The sequence below is a fragment of the Sceloporus occidentalis genome, unplaced genomic scaffold, assembly GCF_023333645.1.
Source record: "Sceloporus occidentalis isolate IW3139 unplaced genomic scaffold, rSceOcc1.0.p SCAF_119, whole genome shotgun sequence".
NCBI lineage: Eukaryota > Metazoa > Chordata > Lepidosauria > Squamata > Phrynosomatidae > Sceloporus > Sceloporus occidentalis.
Genome location: NW_028317099.1, coordinates 2,843,582 through 2,866,307, shown reverse-complemented (window position 1 = coordinate 2,866,307; position 22,726 = coordinate 2,843,582). Strand labels below are relative to the sequence as shown.

The window sequence follows — 22,726 nt, the reverse complement described above, 5'->3', positions numbered from 1 at the left end:
TTGTTCTTGTCCAGATTTAACTTTATTATATCCTATCACCCGGGAACTAAAAATGTTAAAGCCGACGCCTTATCTAGGCAGTTTGTCAATAACACTAATGAAATGCTTGACCATGAACCTATAGTCTCTCCCTCTCGGATCTTCGCTACAGTCACTACTCGAGTATCTTCTCCGCTATTTCAACGAATTCTAAAGAACCAAGCTTGCATGCCTGTACACAGCAAATGGCCTACCGGTTCCTTGTTCGTTCTGAAAGATTGAACGTGTTAAAATGGGCTCTTTCTTCTTGTACCTCGGTCACCCTTCTACTCTCCACACCAGAGACATTATTTCCACACACTTTTGGTGGCCAGACTTGGTGACGGATTGCGTATGGTATTGCGGATTGGTATTTCATGTGCTACTAGCAAAGCATCTCACACTCTCCCCCCAGGGACTTCTTCATCCGCTCGAAATCCCCACTCGCCCATGGACTCACCTGGCTATGGATTTCATAGTAGATCTACCTCTGTCGGAAGGAAATACTGTCATTTTAGTTATAGTCGATCCTACCCTGTGTAATAATGTCCTACAACCCTTATCTAAAATTGTGTCACGTACGTACCGGCACGCAGGGTCGGCGCCGGCTTTCTCCCGGATCCCTGGTGCCGGCGTCGTCTCGGCCGGCGGCTTCTTCACTCCCCACATCCACGTGGGGAGCTGGGGAAGATGGCGACGGAGCGGCGTCGGGTGCCAAGAGAGGGGCGGCGCTTCTTCATGCCGACCCGGTACCTCCCCCTTCTGCCGTCTGTGTGCAGGAGAAGGTGGGAGGTGAAGCCGAGGAGGCTGTTGCTAGAGGGGCGGCGCTTCCAGCGCCGTCTCCCTCTAGAGTTCACATAGAGGGCGGTAATAGGGCGGGATCTACAGGCGTGACGTCATACAGCACACCTGTGATCCCTATAAAAGCCCCAAGCACCCTCTCAGCAGTGCTCAGATATTCTGAGACGCTCTGTATGTTACATAGCGTCCCAAGTGCTGTGCTCCTTGCCCTATTTTGAACCTGTGCCTGAACCTGTGCCTGAACCTGTGCCTGAACCTGTGCCTGCACCTGTATTGCTACCTGTGCCTATACCTGTGCCTATACCTGCACCTGACCTGTGCCTGCGCCTATACCTGTGCCTATACCTGCACCTGTGCCTGCGCCTATACCTGTGCCTATACCTGTGCCTGTGCCTTTACCTGTGCCTGCGCCTATACCTGCACCTGTGCCTGTACCGTCACCTGCACCTGTGCCTGCGCCTGTACCGTCACCTGTGCTGTCACCTGTACCTGTGCTTGATCCAGACCCCTGGACTTTACCTAGTAAAGTGAGTCTGAACTACACCTGTTTTTGCGTCCCTATTCCTTTGGTCGTCCTGCATATTGGGCTCCTTCTCTGAACTGAACACAGACACCTAGTGGTGTCTGACAAATTGATATACAATATCAACGCCAAGCCAATCGTCAGCGCCAGATGGCCATTTCTTATTCAAGAGGGGACAGAGTGTGGCTATCTACAAGAAATATCAAGCTGAACGTTCCATCTATGAAACTGGCTCCTCGTTTTATTGGTCCTTTTCGAGTTCTAAGACATATCAATCCAGTGGCTTATGAATTATTGCTTCCTAATTCTCTTTGGATCCCTAGAGTGTTTCATGTATCTCTACTCAAACCTCTTACCTGTAACAGATTCACAAGAAGAGTTTCTCGACCTAAACCCGTAATTGTTGATTCCCACTTTGAATTTGATGTTTAGTCTATAATTGATTCTAGGAGAGTTCGGAATTTCTTACAGTATCTTGTCTATTGGAAAGGTTATGGTCCTGAAGAAAGATCCTGGATATCTAGTAAAGATTCTGCTTAAGAACTTTCATGCTAAATATCCCACTAAACCTGAGACATCTCGACCTTCGGTCGGCCGTCAGAGGGGGGGTAATGTCACAACTTACCTCTCCGTTCCTCGCATTTGTGGCAAAGCAGCAGGCTTAGTGTAGCTGCTTTAAAAGTCTGCTGCTCTTTACCCTTGTGTGGTCTTTGTGTCTGACGTGCTGCGGTTAGCTCCTACTCTGATGTTTCCTCCGTGTACCAAATCCTGGCTTGTCTGATTAACTCCTCCATGTACCGAATACTGGCTTGATTTCTACAATCCGTTTAGCAGATCCGGTGCTACCTTGTCACCTTTCGCCGGCGGGTCTTTCTGTGGGGCTCCGCTGCTGCTGAGCGTCCATCTCACTCCCTCGGGTGGGGGCGTCCTCCATGGTGCCCAATGTTGGGTCCTCCAGCGCTGCTCGCCATCGGGGATCACCCTCTTCGCCGTCCTCGGCCGTTGTGGCGTCGGTCTCTCCTGCTGGGGGTCTGCGGCGGGGGTCCTGGACAGCTTCTTCTTCCGTCCTCGGTGTGATGGAAGTGTGCACACGTGCACGCTGTCATGGCAGCCAGGAATCCCATACCCGGCAACAGTGTACGTCACACTAGGGGGCGGGTCCTCCCGATTTTTATCTGATTGGCTGATTATTTGCTTCAGCTGTTTGGCACCAAATTTAAACCCCCTGCTCACTCTAATCAGAGCCCTTGTGTGGTACATACGTTATCACTGTCTCAGTGATATTCATACTCATATTCTAATTTACTGGTATCCTGACTCCTGCTTTGTTCCTGACTACTCTCTGATCGCCAACTGGATTGACTTCGGATTGCTTTTTAACTTTGCCTGTTTGCTGCCTGCCTCGACCTTGGACTGTGACCTGTTTATGCTATTGGAACTTTCCTGCTGTTGTCCTGATAGCTCACCATTCTGCAAACGGGACCCGTCTCTCGTCGGATTGTTACATACCTTCACTGTCTACGCTACAGCCATCTACTCCTCAGAGACTGCCTATATTTATTGTCTATACCCTGCCTTCTGGCTGCTCAATATCTCTTCTGCCCTTGATGTCCCTTTTGGGCCTTCCCATTCGGTATCACTCAGGGTGAAGTTGCGGCTTTTCGAGTTTCGGGGTATAGGGAAGTGACAGTGAGGGCCTGTGCTGTGTCTCGCTTTTGGAAGCGAGATCACTCAGTTTGAACCCAGCAGAAGGGGAGGTCAACGACAGTAGCGCGGCATAATTGTGGGGGAGCCGAGGCAACCGAACAAGATAAACAAATATGAGTGTACTATACACAACAAAGTATGTGTTTATAGAAATCAAATAGAGTATATAAACGCAAACAATATATCTGTGCGTCGCCGACCGCAGGAAGAGCAGTAACAAATTAGCAACCAAGCAGCATCCGCCCCTTGAGGAAGTGGGAACAAAACAAATTACCCTACATTCCCATCGACCGGTTTAGAGAGGTACATCACAGAGAAATTAAAAAAAACAACCCCAGAGGCTGTCAGAGAGGTATACTCACCCTCCCAACAGAGAATATGTCGTAGGAAAATAAATAGGCACATCCGCCCTAGTATGGGGAAGAAAAAAAAAATACCCCATACACATAAAAATACGAGTAATCTATCAGCTCCACCAGAGAAATATAAAACCCAGCACCACCCTTTGTGGTGACGTAACAAGTATTGTTGTCAATGTTTTTGCCAGTTGAACTCTTCCTTTATCACATGTGTCTTTTGATATGTTAACGAGAGCACACCTACAGTGATTCATTATGCCTGTTGAATGCAAAATCTTAGTTCAGTCTCTCTCTGCCCACCAGCCTGCATAGATGGGGCAACCGGTGGTGTGCTGGGTTATGTTGGACCTTTAGGTTGCAGGTTAGTCTTGGAACGTGTTGCATTGTATGTTGGGCTGCCACTCATTTATTGTATGTTACTGTATTTTTGTCTCTTATTAAATATCTGTTAAAGTAGACAAACCTTTGTGTTATATTTGGTTTAACACCACACCCTTCTCACTCCCACATTGCACATGAGCATACAGAATGAGGCATAAAACAGATGGTGGAGGCAGAAAATAGGCGCGGGTATAAGGGCTAGCGGGTATCCCACAGTCACATTGGGTCAGCGACAGAGGCCTCACTCAACATCACAGAAGAACAGGTCTCCGATGATAAAAAAAGGGAGGGTGAGGATGGTGATTGCTGGGTCAGAGACAGAGGCTCCTCACAACATCACAGAAGAACAGGTCCACTGTTATTGTCCATAGACAAAAGAAAGTACTGCCTCCTAGCGGAGAAGGCTGCAGTCTGCTGAAGGAAGAGGGGGGGGAGAAAGGGAAATTATAATAATGTATATATATTTGGGTTCAGTGATGTAGATGAACCTCCTCAACCTCCAGGGCCCGTGAAACCCGCTGGGACATCAGCGCTGCACCAGTGGCAGGTAAGCACCCACCTCCACGATCAGATGTCATCAGCCGGGCGTGCCTCGAGAGTGGCGGCCTCAAGAGCGTCTCATCCATGCCCAGTCAAAGCCCAGTCGATTACTGGTATATCAGGGAGCCCTAGGGTTTGTAACAGCCGCATGAGATTGCGATGGTACCGCAGAGAGAATGTGGTATTGTTATGTCGGATCAACAGTGTAAACGGGTGACTTCAAAGATAAGGGGTTCTAAGCTGCTGTAGCTCCAGTGTCGGGGTCATAGAGGCTTGCAGGGTGAGGTCTGAGAGATCGTGGAACAAGGTGACCAAAGCGCCGTTGAGTTGCCACGCGCGCACCTCCCTTGCGCGAGACATAATAGCCTCCTTGAGGCTAAAATCTGTAAGGTGGCAGATAATATCCCTCGGGGGGGGCTGTAAGGGTCGCCCTGAGGGCGTAGTGTCTGGTGTGCTCTGTCCACTGTCTACTACCCTGTCCAGTAGGCCGGAGAACAAGTCAGTGAGAAGGGCCAGCAAGTCCTCAGATGCCTCAGACTCAGGGACACCCTGGATTCTGATGTTCTGCCTCCGTCCCCTTTTCTCCAAGTCCTCTAGCTGCCTCCTAATAGGCCGCATACAACGTAGGTGGCATTCTGCTGACTGTGCTGCAGCCTGGCCTACCTGTTGCTGCAGGAGAGATCCGTGTGGAGGGCCGTCATCTCGTCACGGACCACCTTGGCGCCAAGGAGAAAAGCTGGAGCATGACTACTCGGTGTTGGGAGCTCGGCAGGAGCTCGTTTAGTGCGTCCCATCGTGGTAGAATTTGTGCAGATTAAAACGCCGGCTGCACCGAAACACAGAGCTCAAGCATCCATTTTCCTTGACAGCAGGACACGCCCCCCCACCAAAGTATATTTTAATATAGATAAAATGAACAATCAATATAATAGTCAACATTGGCTGTTTCAAATAGATATATAAGATGAGGCGATACAATGCCACTGATGCATGATTTGCAACCAGTCTGGCTCTTTGAGTGTCGAGGAAGGGTGGCAGTTACAAGCAGTCATTGTGTCATAGTAAAAGTCCAGGTGGCACAAAGGAGAGATAGTCTCCGCCCCACAGGTAAGGCAGGGAACCTATAAAAAAAATCAGAACGTCCCCAGATCCCCAGTTTAGTTTCCTGCCTTGCTCAGGAAGGTACTGGAGACCAAGGGACGTGGTTCCGTAAGATTTTATTGTTTTTATTGTAGGACCCCTGGCAGGGTTCTTTGTATTAGAGCAGGTGTCTTCAGCTACCCCGGCAGGTAGGCTTCGGGTCTCAGCTGTCGCTCTCACGCAGCGTAACGAACCAGTAGAAGAGGACGTTGGTGGCGGCTTGGCTTCAGTTCTTCCACTGCTACAGCAAGCGTAGCAGTGGAAGGGTTAAAATGTCGGCAAGGCATTCCTGCCATTTTTTTAACTTGGAACTTTTACATCTGGTCCTACTGCCCCCATGTCCTAACATGACCATCTTTGAAGCCGACTAATTCAATTTACCCCATCAAACTATATATTTCTGAAAACTAGACACCCCAAGGTATTTAACCCCTTAATGACAATTGCCAGTTCTGGCACGTCATGCACTAACATCAGGTTAGTGACAATTGACGTGCCAGGACCGTCATCACTTTAAACGAGTGCAGAAAGCGAACGTAGATCTCAGCAACGCCACGATCGGCACTAGGGGCCATGTCTGGCCTTCCCCCGGGGCGTCAACATCCGCCATACATACAATGTATGGTGTCACTGGAATGCCTCGATCAGGAGACATTCAGCGACACCAAATACTTACCCCAGGACAGGCTGTGACCGCTCCGGAGAGCCGTCACAGTAGCCGCTGCAAGTGATCTTCGCCATCCGCAAGATGGCGGCCGCCCTGTAAAAAAAGCAATCAAGAGGGGCGTGGCTGGCCTGGCGAGGAAGATGGCTGCCTGATTCGTTTTCTCCGCGCCACCCGTCCTAATATTTGCAGACACCCCGGTGTAAACCGCAATGGGCCGCACTAAAAAGGGTCCCCCGGAGCCGACTAGCCCGGCGACTAGCGGCAGACCCCAATCCGCGTCTTTGAAGGACTTTTTTGCTGCTCCCCTGCTCTTGCAGACTCAGCCGGGGGATTCCGACATGGCGCAGACTCCCGCGTGCTCTCGGGCCTCGGAGGACAGTGCTCCCCTGCTGCCCGTGCCAAGTTCCTCGGGACCGCCTTCGCCTGATTGGCGCCGACTTTTCTCCTCCCTACCCACCAAGGACGACTTCAGTCTCCTCGTGGCAGAGGTGAAGCAGACGGTCCGGGCCGAAGTAGCTGCCTTACGGGCTGAAGTTACCCGCCTCGACGAGAGGGTCTCCGGTGTGGACACCAGGACTAGGGATGTTGAACGCCAGCTCTCGGCCCACTGCCGCTCCTGTTCCCACCAGTTGGCTGATTTGTTCTACCACCTCGAGGACCTTGATAACCGGGGACGGCGGTCCAATATCAGGGTCCGGGGCCTTCCTGAAGGTGAGCGACCCGAGGACCTTAAAGAGATCCTGGACAGACTTTTCTCCATGATATTGGCGCGGCCTGCCGACCCGGAGAGGAAGCCTATAAACTTTGACCGCGCACATAGGGCCCTACGCTCCGGCGGCGGCCCGGGTGACCCCCCCTAGGGACATAATTTGTTGCCTCCACAGCTACTCCTTGAAGGAGGAGATCATACTGAAGGCCCGTGCACGTCGTTTTTGGGCCTTCGAGGGCCACGAGGTCTCCCTTTACCAGGACCTTTCCCACTACACACTGATGGCCAGAAGGGCCCTACGTCCGGTGACCGCTGCGCTTCAGGAGAGGAAGATCGCCTACCGTTGGGGCTATCCATTCGCCCTGGTCGCCCGTCGGGGCTCGTTCACGGCTACCATCCGCAGGCCTGCGGATGTTCGTCCCTTCCTTTTGGAGCTGGACCTACCGCCGCTTGAGGTCCCCGACTGGACCACCCGGGACGTGGATCCTCGACAGCGCCGCGGCCGTTCGACACAACGCGGACCCCCCCGGATCAGACCCCCTAGACGGGCTGCGGGAGACGGTGACCGCGACTGGCAGCCGAGGGAGTGATTGACGCCGGCCCGGCGCCGGTGGTGAACCCGCGGAGATTCGGTTGTATCCTTCCCTGGTTGCGTACGCCGCTACGACGGCGGGGACTATTGCTCTACGCGGACTCTCGCTTGTGCCTCACCGCAGGGTACCCGCGGTTCTTATGCGCCTTTATGTTGGGTTTTGTTTTTTGCTACTTTACTTTTGTTTTTTCGTCGTGGTTTTGGGGCTGGTAGGAAGTACTTGCGCCCTGACTGTGTTTCGTGTTTGTGGGGCCCCGGCGTCAGTCTGCGGCCACTTGCGGCTCTTGACGCCTGTTGCTCGGGTCGCGCGTGTGGACCATGCACGCACTCACTCGTGCTTTCCTACTTCCACCTGTTATTTCATGCTCACTTTACGTGGTAACTCATGTACCACATGCGCGCTCTTGCACACGTGCGCACTGGTTGTCATGCATTTTTACGTCACAACAATCCCTGATGGATGCCATGACTATTAATCTGGGGAAATGACTCCGGTTTGCAGCAGTGGCCACTCAGCAGCGGATGATACCTTATAGATATGCTATAATGCTGACACTATGGTGTGACCATCCAGACCGATAGCATCAGTGCTGTCAGTGCTGTGTGTGCAGCTTTATTTACGTGTGTGATATTATCAGTTACACATACGTGGAGAGGGTGTGGCACATAATAAACCTATGCTATTACACGATGGATACAACAACGGCTGCTGGGTGTGTCTCTCCATACCTGTACGCACATGCCATGTACATTTTTATACTCTGTACCAGTTCTGTATTATTTTTTTTATTCATTTTTTTTTTTTTTTGCCACGTCACAACAATCCCTGATGGATGCCGTGACTATTAATATGGGGCAATGGCCACTCGGCAGCGGATGATACCCTCTGGCTATGATATAATGATGTCACTATGGTGAAAACATCTAGACCAATAGCATCACTGCTGACATTACTTTGTATGCAGTTTTATTTATATCTGTGATATTATAAGTTACACAAAAGTGAAAAGGGTGTGCCAAATGACAAACATATGCTACTGCACGATGGATGCGCCGGCGGCTGCTGAGTGTGTCTCTCCATTCCTGTACGCACATACCATGTACTTTATTATACTCTGTACCAGTTCTATGTTTTTTTTTTTTGTTTTGTTTTTTGTCCCTCCGCTCTTGGTGGTTCTCCTCCGGGTTCCGCGTTTGTTGTGTGCTCTCTAATGTATTGCGTTGCCCAATCTCTGTTTTCTTCGCGTTATGGGGTTGTCTGTTTTGGGCGGGTGGCGGGGCGTCTTTTGGTTTTGTGACATCTGGTTCCTCACGGAGCCTTTGCTGCTCTTTTCGTCTCCTCGCCCGCTTGGTTCTCTTCCCCACGGGGCTTGGTGTCATATCCCGTTTCCTGGGGACCCCGTTCGCCTCCCTCGGGGGGTTGGAGTCTACCTGGTACTTGACACATTTCCCCACATGCTATCTCTCTCCCGTACCTTCCCCCTTCCCGTTCTAGTCCCCCTTCTCGCCGTCCACTTCTTCTCCGTCCTCCACCCCCTCCCTCTACCCCCCGCGGTTTTGAGACACTGCTTTATACAGCGACTCGCCTGGCTTTCCGCCCGGCTCCGCTGACCATTTATTCTGTTAACGCACAGGGTCTCAATCTACCCGAAAAACGGTCCAGGGCTCTGAGAGAATTTAAGGCACATGATGCCTCTGTGGTGCTGCTTCAGGAGACGCACTTTAGGGAGGGGCAGGCCCCTAGCCTTAAGAATTCCCATTACCCTCTGGGATATTTTAGTAACAATCCGGAGTCTAAGACTAAGGGGACGGCTATACTATTTTCTGGCAGGGTCCCGTTTGTTGTTAAGGACACCCTCCTTGACCCCTCGGGCCGTTTCACCTTCGTCAAGGGCTATATTGCAGAGGCTCTCTACACTTTTGCCAGTGTGTATCTCCCCAATCGATCTCAACATGTGGCCCTCCGGTCTATCGCGGCCTCGCTCTCCACCTTCGGAGAGGGCCTTGTGATTCTGGGAGGGGATTTAAATGTTCCCCTTTACCCGGAGGCTGATACCTCCTCTGGTTCTAGTTGTGTCCCCGGTAACCAGCTGCGCTCGGTTCGCAAAATCCTAGCTGAGCAGCACCTGATTGACTGTTGGCGCTCTCTGTACCCGACTGCCCGGGACTTCACTTTCTATTCCTCACCTCACGCCTGCTACTCTCGACTGGACTACATATTTCTCTCTCAGACTTACCTCGACTTACTGCGGACGGCCGTGATTCTGCCGATGACCTGGACAGACCACTCTCCTGTTTCCATTACGCTAGACTCTCCGTTGTGTAGGGCCAGGGAGTGGACGTGGCGACTTAACGACTCTTTCTTACTGGACGAGGCTCTTGTTTCTCAGACGGAGACGGAACTGCAACGTTATTTTCTGGATAATGCTACGCAGGGGGTGTCCCCTCTGGTGGTGTGGGAGGCCCATAAGTGCGTGCTGCGGGGTTTTTTCATACAACAGGGTGCGCGGAGAAAGAGGCGCGCACGCTGGAGATTGATCGGCTCACTGCGCGTATTCAGCACTTGGAATCCGCGCATAAAGACACCCTGGACGAGGAGACTTACGCAGAACTGACCTCCTTAAGGGGCCAGTTGTCGGATATTCTCAACTCTAGGTTTCGTCGGGCTTCCCTGTATAGCCAGAGGTTTTTCAGTGAACACGGCAACAAATGTGGTAAGCTGTTGGCCAAGATGATTAACCCCCTTAAGCGCAACACGCACGTCCATCGGGTCCGGACGCCTACGGGGGATTTGTCCCCTTACCCCTCTAAGATTGTGGACGCGTTTCACGCCTACTATTCCTCCCTTTATGGCTCGTCTCGGGCTTCGGATGTTCGTGCCCGTCACGATAAGCGGGTCCGTATTGACCGTTATCTGGCGGCACATGGTGTGCGCAAGCTTACCCGCAAACAGGCGGATTCCATGGAGGAGCCGTTCTCGGCTGCGGAGCTTTCCGCGGCTCTGAAGGCTACGCAGCGGGGTAAGTGTCCGGGCCCGGACGGTTTGCCCTTGGGGTACTACCGTACCTTCTCGAAGCACCTTTTCCCTCACCTGCTTGCTGCTCTCAATGCCATACGAGAGGGACTTCAGTTCCCTTCCCAGTCGTTGGCGGCTACGATCACGGTTATTCCGAAGGAAGGCAAGGATCCTGGTTTGTGTCAGAGCTACCGGCCTATCTCGCTCCTTAATGCCGATTTAAAGCTTTTTGCCAAAATGTTGGCGCTGCTCTTGGCTCGTTTCCTCCCGCTGCTGATCCACCCCGATCAAGCAGGTTTTATCCCTCGACGTGAGGCGCGGGATAACACGATTAGGCTTCTCTCCGTGATAGATAAGGCACGGGTGGAGGCACGCCAAATTTTATTCTTGTCGACCGACGCGGAGAAGGCCTTCGATAGGGTGGACTGGGTGTTCTTGGAGACTACCCTGGTGCATCTGGGTCTGGGTCCCTCTATGTTGGCTTGGATTGGGGCTCTCTATTCCTCACCATCTGCTCGCATTCGGGTTAATGGGGCTCTCTCCCCCCCTATAGCGATACGGAACGGAACTAGGCAGGGGTGCCCCCTTTCCCCGATGCTCTTTGCGCTGTCTCTGGAGCCTTTCCTGGAGGCTGTCCGCTCTGACCCGAACATATTGGGGTTGCAGGAGGGTGGTAGGCATCATAAGGTAGCGGCGTACGCGGATGACCTCCTGTTTATCGTTGACCGCCCCGGTGTCACGCTTCAGAATATTCTTGAGGCATTTCGCCTCTACGGCGAGCTGTCTAACCTCAAAATCAACTACACACACACATATATATATATATATATACATATACACATATATATACACACATACACATATATATATATACACACACATTATATATATACACATATATATAGAGATATATAGATATATATGTATATACAGTCTAATAAAGTTTTCTGCAGTTTCTTTGGAAAGCCACCTTCTCATAACTGCCCGATACTTCATATTGGTATTTTTGGTTAGAGGTCGGTGCGGAACGCTTCTGATATTATAAACATCATTCCCCAGTAATGGTCAGAGATACACATTTTAAGACAGACGACACACAGGGGGTAAGCAGTGTCCCTCTGCCTTCTCTCATTTCTCTCCTCAGCAGATGTTCAATCCAGGATTACAGGAGCTGGATGAGTTCCTGCAAGGTTAAAATCATCACTAAATGTCCCTTACAATGCCGCGCATACACATCCCCCTTCAAAATGGCCGCACAGAGTGCCTGGAAGGGGATGTTTCTGATGTCATTTGTCAGATCTTACACAGAACTGCAGCTACCACACGGAACATGTCTTAAGATGGAAGTAATCATGTTAGTGTATAGATTGCTTGCACCCCGAGCTCGTGTTATTAGATCATTGTACAATTGTACGATAAATATCCTTCGGATATGGGCAGGACGCAGACGGCTATGTCTGGAGTGCCTTTTAATGGTGCGACATCTGTCTCCAGTAAAGCTGACCATTCATTTTGCCAGCGGAGGTCTCCGAGCCGGTTTCTGTGTCATTCTCCTTCACTCCTTATCCAGAAACATGCAATTTACTTTGGAGGCACAGATTAAATTCCTTCTAAGACCCCCCCCCCTGCACCGTCCCTGTAATTCTCCAGCAGAAAGCTGTTTATGACAAAGCAATCTGACCCGACCTCGGCTCGTCGCACATTATACAGGAGAGCCTTCCGGCGTCTGTTAAAATAACAATCTCATTACTCTTTCACCTGTTTATGCTTTATACAGCCCCGTGGAATATGATGGTGCTATATAAACCAATAATCATAATAACCATCTGTAAATACAGAGCTCGCTGTACCGTCACTGTGTCTTTATACTAAATCCAATTTCATGAAAACCAAAATGCTCCAAAAATGACACGTATAGAGTCGCTCATTAAATCCGGATACTTACAAATAACACCGTCTGCACGCCATCCTTCCACGCGGCAGCTCAGCACAGATCTGTCGATAATGGATCACGGCTCTTGCGGGTAATAATGGGGAGGGCGAGATATTTCCAGCCAGGTTCACCCACAGAGGAATAGCACAAACAAGTCAGCCTGTGATGTGATCATCTTCCATCTCCGTCTGAGACAAACCCAACCGAGCTCTCCGTGGGGTTTTATAATAAATACATAGTAACGCAGTCATTCACAGAAAGCAGTGCGGCAGTTAAATGGACTAAAGAACAGAAAAGGGCAGAGCGCTGCTTCTGCGTCCAGCCGTCGTTCGCTGCGAGCCCGCCGCACGCCCTGTGCATGAATTCACTGCGCCTCGATAGATGAATGAGAATCAGCATTCGGAAATCACCATCTTGTCTGAATCATAGTACAGTCCGGGTACCAGCACACGATTGGCTCTCACATCTCCACGGTAACAGCAGCATCTATTCCCTGGACTACGAGGGGATGAACACTGTGACAGCAGAGCCGCAAGGACGTGAAACGGAAAAAAAACAAAACAGGAGCGTCTCCAGTACCATCCGAGACATCCGAGACACGCTATCCTCTGCAAGCCAGCAAAGGGGGAGAGGCTGAGCCTGCTTGTGTTGAATAATTAATCCTCTGCGCTATTAATTGCCTGTTTATTGCCAAGCACAGGGTCATTTCAGCAACACCCCATTCAGAAGGGCATTTTGAATATTACCCTGCCCCCTCGACTGGCGGCTGCGCTCATGCCTAGCTTCCCCTTCAAGTGGTGCCCAGAGAAGCTGAAGTATTTGGGGATCTGGCTGACTGCCGACCCCGCTCGTCTTTTCCATGCCAACTTTGCGCCAATGCTCGCCGTCCTGTCGGGGGACCTGCGGCGGTGGATGCCGCTGTACCTCTCCTGGATGGGCCGGGTGAATGTTGTTAAGATGAACCTTTTGCCTCGGGTGTTGTATCTGTTCCAAACGCTGCCCATCCGGATACCGCGGGAGTTTTTCCAGGTTCTTCGGTCCCTGGTGTCTAAGTTTGTCTGGGGTAATAAGAGCCCTCGACAGCGGTTCGCCCAGCTCACGAGACCTAAATCTGCGGGTGGTCTTGCCTTGCCTGGCCTGACTTTCGTGGGTACTACCGGGCTGCCCACTTGCTTTGCGTCTTGGAGTGGCACGCACTGGGTCCTCTCGCTAAGCCGTGGGTCGACCTGGAGCTTGGTGAGTTGCGGGGCTGTGTGTATCATGCCTTGTGGGGCCCGAGTGGCAGCCACGGCGGCATTTCGCACCCTTTTATTCTGGCGACTCTGGCGGTTTGGAGGGGGGTGGGCCGACGGGCCCGTCTCTCTACCGCTCCGTCGCCCTTGTTGCCCCTTTGCGGGAACCCGGACTTTGCGCCGGGACGCGGGGAGGGTCGATTGGATTTTCTTGGGGTTCCTGCCCCTGTTCGGGCTCGGGCGCTCCTGGGGGAGGGCGGGATTCTGCCCTTGGGTTCGTTGATAACGGGTCGCGTTCCTACGTGGTCGGAGCGCTTCACGTATCACCAGATTCGGCACTACCTTTCTACCTTACCGCAGGGGGACCATCTTCGCCGACCATTAACGGGCTTTGAGACCTTGTGCACGAGGGCTCACCCACCGGAGAGGGCCATCTCCCTGCTCTACTCTTTTCTTTTGACTGCGACTTCCACGACACGACCGCCCTTCTGCGCGACTTGGGAGGCCACCTGTGACACTCAACTCTCCGACAAAGACTGGGACAAGATATTCATCTTCATCCATAAGAGCTCTAAAGCGACTAAGACGCAGGAGACTAATTATAAGCTGTTGACGAACTGGTACAGGACGCCGCAGAGGCTCCATAGAATGTTCCCGGGTACCTCTGATAGGTGTTGGAGGTGCGGTGGGGACGTGGGCACTATGTTGCACATATGGTGGTCATGCCCCTTGTTGCAACCCTACTGGGAGGAGGTCCACCGGGTGATCTTGGAGCTCTCGGATTCCCCTCCTCCGTTCCGGCCGTTGCCCATGCTCCTGCACCACACTTCCCACTCGATCTCACATTACAAGCGGTCGGTGGTCCGACATCTCCTTGACGCTGCTAAAAGTCTCATCCCGCTGCACTGGAAACAACCTCGCCCTCCCTCTCGCCGGGAATGGGTGGCGAGGGTGGAGGAGATCAGGAGGGTTGAGGATCTCTCCGCCTCGACCCCGAAACTTAGGGAGGCCTATACGGCCACATGGTTCTACTGGTTGTCCTCTGTTGTGGGGCGTGATGCGTAGTTGCCCTGTTTTGCCCTGTATTGCCAGGTTGCTCGATCGTTCGCTGCTTTTTCCTGGTTTATTGGCAGGCTTCCTGGTCTTCTCGATCTGTGTATTCCATTTTTGCCACCGGTCTTGTTTTCATACCGCAAATTGCTACCTCATGTTGGCCGGATTAGGTACTGGTGTTTTGTACCTGGATTTGTGCTTTTGTACATCGTTGTCTCATGCCAGGGTGCCTTGATTCCCCCGTATTCCTTCCCTCCCTCTTTTTCCTTTCTGTATCCCTACCCCCCCCCATTGTATGTTTGGAAACTTGAATAAAAATTGATTTTGAAAAAAAAAAAAAGCAATCAAGTTGAAAACGTTTGCTAGATGGTCTCCAGACCCTCTAGAGAACTCTGGTTCCACTTGCAGGTTGAATACAGGTACTGCATTTAACCATGCAAGTCAATGGAGCCCAGCTTTCTAATCATAGTGTGATTAGGAAAAATAAATTAAAAAATAAAAATAATAATAATTAGAAAAAAATTGTTAAAAAAAAACAGTAAAATGTAAAAATAATTTCCCACTGATGATGGGAACCTTCAAGTTGAAAAAAATGTAAAAAAGGCAAAATAAAATAAAATATATATATAAAAAATATATTTTTGTGAGCAAGTCCTAAAATTAGCACATTAACTTACAACAATTCTCGCGTGGAAAGAGTTAAAATACTGGCATATTAAATGCCCATGGGGTGTCTACTTTTAAAAAATGTATGATTTGATGGGGTAAATTGAATTGGGCGGTGTGACGGAAGCCTCCATCACTGGGACCACTGGAGAGGCCTGACTGCCAGCCTCCTCCCTATTGACTATGGGCCCTGGGTTTGTAAAGGCTTCTGTGGCTACCCCCAGCAGTATCATCTCATCACTGGCTGAGGGGATTATCTCCAGCAGACAGCCACGATCTGCCACCAGGGAGTGACCACCATTGTTTCAGTTAATGTCTCCCCCCTATTGTATTGTTAATCTCGTTACTGCCCCTGTTGTCTCTGGGAGGCAGATTAAGGGGGCGGTTTGTACCCCAATATCTTGTTTTTATGTAAATGTGTGTTTTGCTGGATATATCCAGTCCTGTGTGTGAGAAATAAATCAGTCTTCGTTTGGTTTTAACCTACACTGAGTCTCGGCTAGTGACTGGGGAACCGGGGAAAGTGTGTTGTCCCAGGCTAAGGGAGCACAAGACAGCAGAGGTAGTCGGTCGGAACTAGCCAGCTCCGTGACAGGCGGGTTCAACAATGTCCCAATTAACATGGGGGGGAAGGATGGCCACACATCTAATTTCCAATTAGAAAAATGCACACGTCCCAAATGTGGCCTTTTAGTTCCCCCAAAGAATGACAAACCCATGCATGTGGGGTATCACTGTACTCAGGAGATGTTGCTGAACACATATTGGGGTGTCTTGTGACAGCGGCATATACCAGGAGCTGTAAATTCATACATAAAGTAGGTGTGTGTGGGAAAAATACACACAAAAAAATACTACTGCAAACTTGCAAAAAATGCTGGTGGTAAAATGTGTGCATGCAAAGAGTTAAAATATCAGCATTTTAAATACCCTGGGGTGTCTAGTTTTCAAAAATATATGGTTTTATTGGGCACACTGAAATGGCCCGGCTTAAAGATGTACCAAATAGGGCATGGGCAGTTGATCGCCAAACGCCAAAGTTCAATATTGAAAAATGCGCATGCCCCAAATGTGGCCCTTTTGCCCCCAAACAGCCAGGCAAAATCATTCATGTGAGGTATCGCTGTACTCAGGAGATGTTCCTGAACACATATTGCGGTGTTTTATGATAGTGACATATACCAGAACCTGTTTATTCATACCTGAACTAAAATGTGTGTGGAAAAAAATTGCAAAAAAATGACTACCAGAAAGTTTGACAAAGACTGGTGGTAGATATGGTGCATGGAAAGAGTTAAAATACTAGCATTTGAAATACCCTGGGGTGTCTAGTTTTCAAAAATATATGATTTGATGGGGTAAATTGCATTGGCCGCCTTCAAAGATACCCGAAATGGCACATGGGGGGAAGAATTAACAAATTTGGAAAAAATGGCTTTGAAATAGCAAAACACTACCTGTACTTATTGCCCCATAACGTGTAGAAAAAAGCAAAAAAACATTGGGTATTTCTAAACTTAGGACAAATAGTAGAATCTATTTAGCAGGTTTTTTCCTTTTATAGATGAGTAAAAGATTTTTCAACTAAAAGTTAGAAAAATTCATTGTTTTCTAAATTTTTCACCGTATTTTATACTTTTTTTTTAATAGTAAAAATTTGGATACAATCAAAACAATGTCATCTAAAGAAAGCCCTTCTTATCCTGAAAAAAACAATATATAACTTGTGTGGCTTCAGTAAACGGGAAAGAAGAAACACGAGCAGCACAGAAATGTTAAAACGGCCATTGTCACGAAGGGTACAAAAAGTAAAATCAGCCTTTGTCAAGAAGCATTTTAACCCTTTCCATGCATGAAATTCTACTACCAGTCTTTGCAACAGTTTGTGGTGGTAATTTATTTTTTATTTTTTTTTTCACACATAAATTTATAGCTCTAGGTATACATCACTATCAAACACCCCAATGTGTGTTCAGCGACATCTCCCGAGTACAGTGAAACCACCCATGCATGGGTTTGTCTGGTGTTTGGGGGGTTAAAAGGCCACATTTGGGAAGTGCGCTTCCCCCCCCCCCATTTTGGTCAGTCTGTGCCTATGCCCTATCTTTGAGCCCGGCAACTCCAATTAACCCCATCAAACCATTCTTTTTTTTTTTTAAATTAGACACCCCTTGGGTATTTGAAATGCTTTTACTTTAACTCTTTAGAGGTTGTCAAGATTTGGGAATATACAGCTCTGATTTTAGCACTTGCTCATAATAATAAACTTTATTTTTTTATTTTATTTTTTGACTTTTTTTTAATAATTTGCTGGAATTGGATGGCTCCTCTGATGCATAATAATTTTTAAAATGTTACCAATTTTTTTTTTTATATATATTTTACTAAGTCATTAGAAAGCTGGGCCCTCTGGTGAACCTTTCTTGCGAGTGGCAAAATTACTCGCAGTGGCGGCTGTGACCGATCTCCGGAACAGTCACAGCGCATCCTGGGGTGAGTGTTCGTTTAAGCGAAGAAAGTGATCATAGATCACTTTCTAAGCTTGTTTAACCCTTTCGCTCCTAAGCCATTTCCCACCCTTGTGCTAAGGCAATTTTGAACGCGTTTAGAAGTAAATTTCTTGAGAATAAACTATACAAACCATATATTGTTTTATTCAGCACACCTAGCAGATTCCAAATATTCAATTTTTTATACGTATCCGGAAATCGTGAGGGATGGACGACGACGTCGGAGGCGTAACATGGACGGACATGATTTAAAAACAGACTTTGAACTGTCACGGACATATGAATACCCACTGCGGATTAAACTTTTTACTCGTGTTTTATTTGTCATTTTCTCCTGAAGAAGCCAGTAAGGCGAAACACGTTGAGAAGAGAAGAGAAGGAGGACGCAACATTGCGGTATCATTCCATAGGAGCAGTTTGGGATATATTTCCCTCCACCTCCGGACTTTTAAGTTGAAGTGCTCTATTTACGCCTTCGTTGCTTGTTTAACATCTGCAGGAAGATATTGGGCCATTTGTTTTTTTTATTTATCTAATTTTAGATTTATGGAAGAAATAAAGATCCTTTTATTATTCTGAAGAGCCTCTTACATCGGCTGTGTTTGCATTCACATCACATTTATATTATTTTATCTTTTGACAATATTACACTATTATTTTTATTATTTTTTCTGTTTTACCCTATATGTACATGCGCCCCTAAATTTGTCATATCTACTGTTGAACACTGAGAGGAGTGTATATTGGGCTGCTGCAGTGTCATTTTAGGGGAAGTACTTATTTATATACTTCACTAAGACACGTGACTGGTGTTTTTCATTTACTTTGTTTTTCATCCTTTCTTCCAGTCTAAACACGTGACCACGTGTCCTATGCATAGTCCTGTTTATGAACAGATTCCCAGACAATGGTTTGTATTAGCCCCAAATATATTTATATAATGCCATCAGATCCCCTCTGAGACGCCGTTTTTCTAAACTAAACAGATTTACATTTGTTAACCTTTCTTCATAACTAAAGTGCTCCATTCCTTTTATTAATTTTGTAGCCCGCCTCTGCACCCTTTCTAGTGCTTTGATATCCTTCTTTAGAATAGGTGCCCAAAATTGCACAGCATATTGAAGGTGTGGCCTTACCATTGATTTATACAGAGGCAAAATTATATTTTTATCCCGCAAATTGATGCTCCTTTTTATACACGACAATACCTTACTGGCCTTAGCAACTGCTGACTGACATTGCACATTGTTACCTAGTTTGTTGTCTCTAACAATTCCCATATCTTTCTCATTTGTTGTTATCCCTAATTCATTACCATTTAAGGTGTAGGTTGCTTGTGCATTCGCTAGCCCAAAGTGCATAATTTTACATTTATCTACATTAAAATTCATCTGCCATTTGTGTGCCCAGTCCCCCAGTCTATCTAGATCCCTCTACAGCACAGTAATATCCTGCTCACACTGTATTACCTTACCTAGTTTAGTGTCATCTGCAAACACAGAAGCATGACTTTCAACACCTATTGCCAGGTCATTTATAAATATGTTGAATAAAATTGGTCCCAGAACAGAACCCTGAGGGACACCACTAATTAATTAGTGTAAGTGTGTTTACATAAGCATACCTGGGAACTCTCCGGGTTTGACCCGGGGATTGCCGGGTGAAGCACCGCTCCCCGCCTATTTTTCCTTTAAATGTTTCCCGCCCCCGACATCAGTGGGAACACCCCTGGCGTCAGGGAGAACTCCCACTGAGGTCAGGGGGAACTCCCACCGACGTCACGGCACCATCCGCTGATGTGAGTGGGCAGTCCTGGCCGTGTCCCACAAGGGAAGGCTCCGGTTAGCCGGAGCACAGAAGTTCCCAGGTATGTACATAAGGAGGAACTCCGGGCATGCATGTTGCTTTAATTAATTGATGTGTCACACTTCACACACACCCTGCGTATGTACTTAAGTGTGCTAGAGTATATGTCGGAACTGGGGGCTGTCATGGTAACCCTGTGAGGCCGAGGACACATAGGGGTATGTTTGAGTTTGAGAAGAGGGCACTGATGGGTTCCTGGGGAGACTCCTTACCTGTCTGCCTAGTCCCCTCTTATGTCTAAGCCCCTGTTCTCATTGAGGGGCACAGGGTCTGCCCTAACCAGACTCCCATGAACTAACCGCCTATGGGGGCTCTACAAGACAGGGAATGTTTGATGCGCCTGACCAGGACCTAGCCACAAATTCATGGAACTGCAGTGAGGTATATAAAGCCTACCTCCCTACTTAGCTAACATGAAATGGCTGGGCTTCCAGGAAGCCTAGAAGTAAATATCTGTGATAAAGTGCACTTTTTTCTTTATCATGATGTGTCATAATGTGACAGGTTAGCTTCTGTGCAAAAATTTAATATTAAAACTGATGTTTATTTGTTCAATTAAATAGGTATAGGGGATGTCCCTATTAAGTAATTAATAGTCTGTACCCCCTAGTCTGTACCGCCTAAATGAAAAATCCAAAAGTTAAAATTTTACTTTTAGACTGTTTTCTTTTCATCTATATTTTTGCTTTGATTCTTTTGCAGATGCATATCCAAAGACAGAAGTTATTTATTCTTGGACTAATGGCTCTGATAAATCTGTTGCTGTTGCCCCTGATGGCTCCCGCCTCAATCAATACGACCTGCTAGGCTTAGTGGTGGGAACGGAGACAATTCGTTCAAGCACAGGTATATTTCATGTTCATTCTGTAGGGGTCTGATAAACACACTTATGATTTATAAGACTTATGATTTCAAGTTAAAATACTGCTCACAGTATTCTATTTTATTTTGTATCTACATATAAACTCAAAAAACAGAAATCATTATGCCTGTATGACTCTTAATGCATGGTACACCTTGCATGTACTCTTACTTAGTAATGGCCAACACATCGTTTTACCAGATAGAGCCCATAGCTCATTTGATAACCTCGGAGTCTGCTTTGGGAGTAGTTGCTGTGCATAGCAAGTATAAAAGAAAACAGATTACAATACAGAGCCTGTGGGGGACAATGCAAAGGCTGTGAGGGGCATTACAGAGGCTGAGGGTATGTATGACTAGGGGCAATAGGGACAATATAGGGGCTGGGATAATGGTACATGTTAAAGGGAAAGCATATGAAAGGGGATAGGGGGTTTAAGAGCTGGCTGGGAATATTACGCAGGCACTGTGTATATGCCATTTGCAAGTGATTTGATGGGGGGGCAGGAATCTGACAGGGTGGCAATATCATGCCTCACAACTGGCCTGCTTTGTGTGAGGTGTAAAACATGAGGTATTGTGATTTGGGGGTTAAACTAAGACAAAATAGAATAGTAGTTTAACTCAAAAAAGACAGGGGAACATAATAAAAAGACTAAAGGGAGTAGTAAAAAAGATGGCAGGACAACTAAAGAAGAGGGTTAATTAAAAATATAGGTGTAATATATATGTCATACCTCCCAACATTTCAAAATGTGAAAGAGGGACACTTTTTTAAATCTCGCGGAACTCAGTGATACAAGCAATAGCACTTTACAATGTCGCGCTCGCATCGTCACTTTAAACTAGACTTGTGCATTCGTCTTCGGGCGAACATGAAGACGAGCACGAAGAGTCCGTTTTTTTGTTCGTTCCAAAGGAACGTAGAACAGAATACAGTGCCGGAAAAACGTAGGTGAAGACGAAGACTCACAACCACGAAGAACCGAAGAACCGACAAAATTTCGAACAGGAGTGAGCTGATCCTCGTCTGTCCAATCAGCTCGCTCGTCTGACGTCACGCTAAGGTTCTCGTCCAATGCCTGTGCTGCTGTTTTTTGAATTCTAAAACCGCCTTTATAAGAGAGCTTGCCTGAGAGATCCATTCATTTTTCGCTGTGACTGCTTTGGCAACACTGCTGTGCTGCATCTGAGCGTTAGAGAGAGAGATAGTTCTGTTCTGTGTGAGACTGGTAAGCCTCAGCCTTCCATTTCTCACAGTGTACTCTTCCTCACTTCAGTTCTACTGAATTAATAATTTTATTAATTTAGTCATTTTTTTATTTAATTTTTTTTCAGTGCTTCTGTCTGTCATCAACTGACAGCACACCCAGCACTGGGGTGGCCTTGCCCTGGGCTGGCACTGCCTACTGCCTAATTTAATAGAATATATAATAATTTAATACATTATAAAATTATATATACCGTATTGGCTCGGATATAGGCCGCACCCGAATATAGGCCACACCCTAAAAGTTAGGTGCTTTTTAAAGAAAAAAGCTTCTGCCCCCGAGATATGCTGCCACTCTATCCCCCCTCCGAGATATGCTGCCACTCTACCCCCCCGAGATATGCTGCCACTCTACCCCCCCCTGAGATATGCTGGCACACTACCCCCCCCGAGATATGCTGCCACTCTGTCCCCAAGATGTCCCCCCACCAGACTTAGCGGTGCAGACTCCACGGGGTCTTGCGGGGCCGGCGGTGGACATCTATGCATAACGCGTATTCAACTTCCGGTGCCGGCACTTCCGCAGTGGGAAGTACCGGCAAGGAAGATTGTTCGCGCAGACGTTCACCAGCAGCGGCGATGCGAGCATAAACAACCTCCGCTGCCGGCACGTCTGCAAGATGTGCTTTAAAATCTCCCGTGCCGGGACTCCCCCCGTGGGCCAGAGACCAAGGCCAATTTGTGGCATTCCACTCCAAGAGGTCAATGTCCAAACAGCAGGCCAATAAAGTAATGCGACTTATTGGTCAGTTCATTGCTGTTGGAGGGGCATCCTTCTCCATGATTGAAGGGGAGCCGTTCAAACAATTGATGGCGGCTGTGGCTCCACAATATACAGTTCCGTCACGTTCCACTTTCAGTAGGAACATTGTCCCCTCATTG

General features: G+C 48.2%; 1 protein-coding gene across 1 annotated transcript in view; it reads left to right on the top strand.

Moving 5' to 3' along the window:
• Positions 1-22,726, top strand: part of LOC149282334 (gamma-aminobutyric acid receptor subunit alpha-3-like) — a 202,475-nt gene that overhangs the window by 87,388 nt on the left and 92,361 nt on the right. The window contains exon 6 of the mRNA XM_089498382.1: positions 20,416-20,559. Coding sequence (XP_089354508.1) covers positions 20,416-20,559 — 144 coding nt within the window. The remainder of the gene's footprint in view (positions 1-20,415; positions 20,560-22,726) is intronic.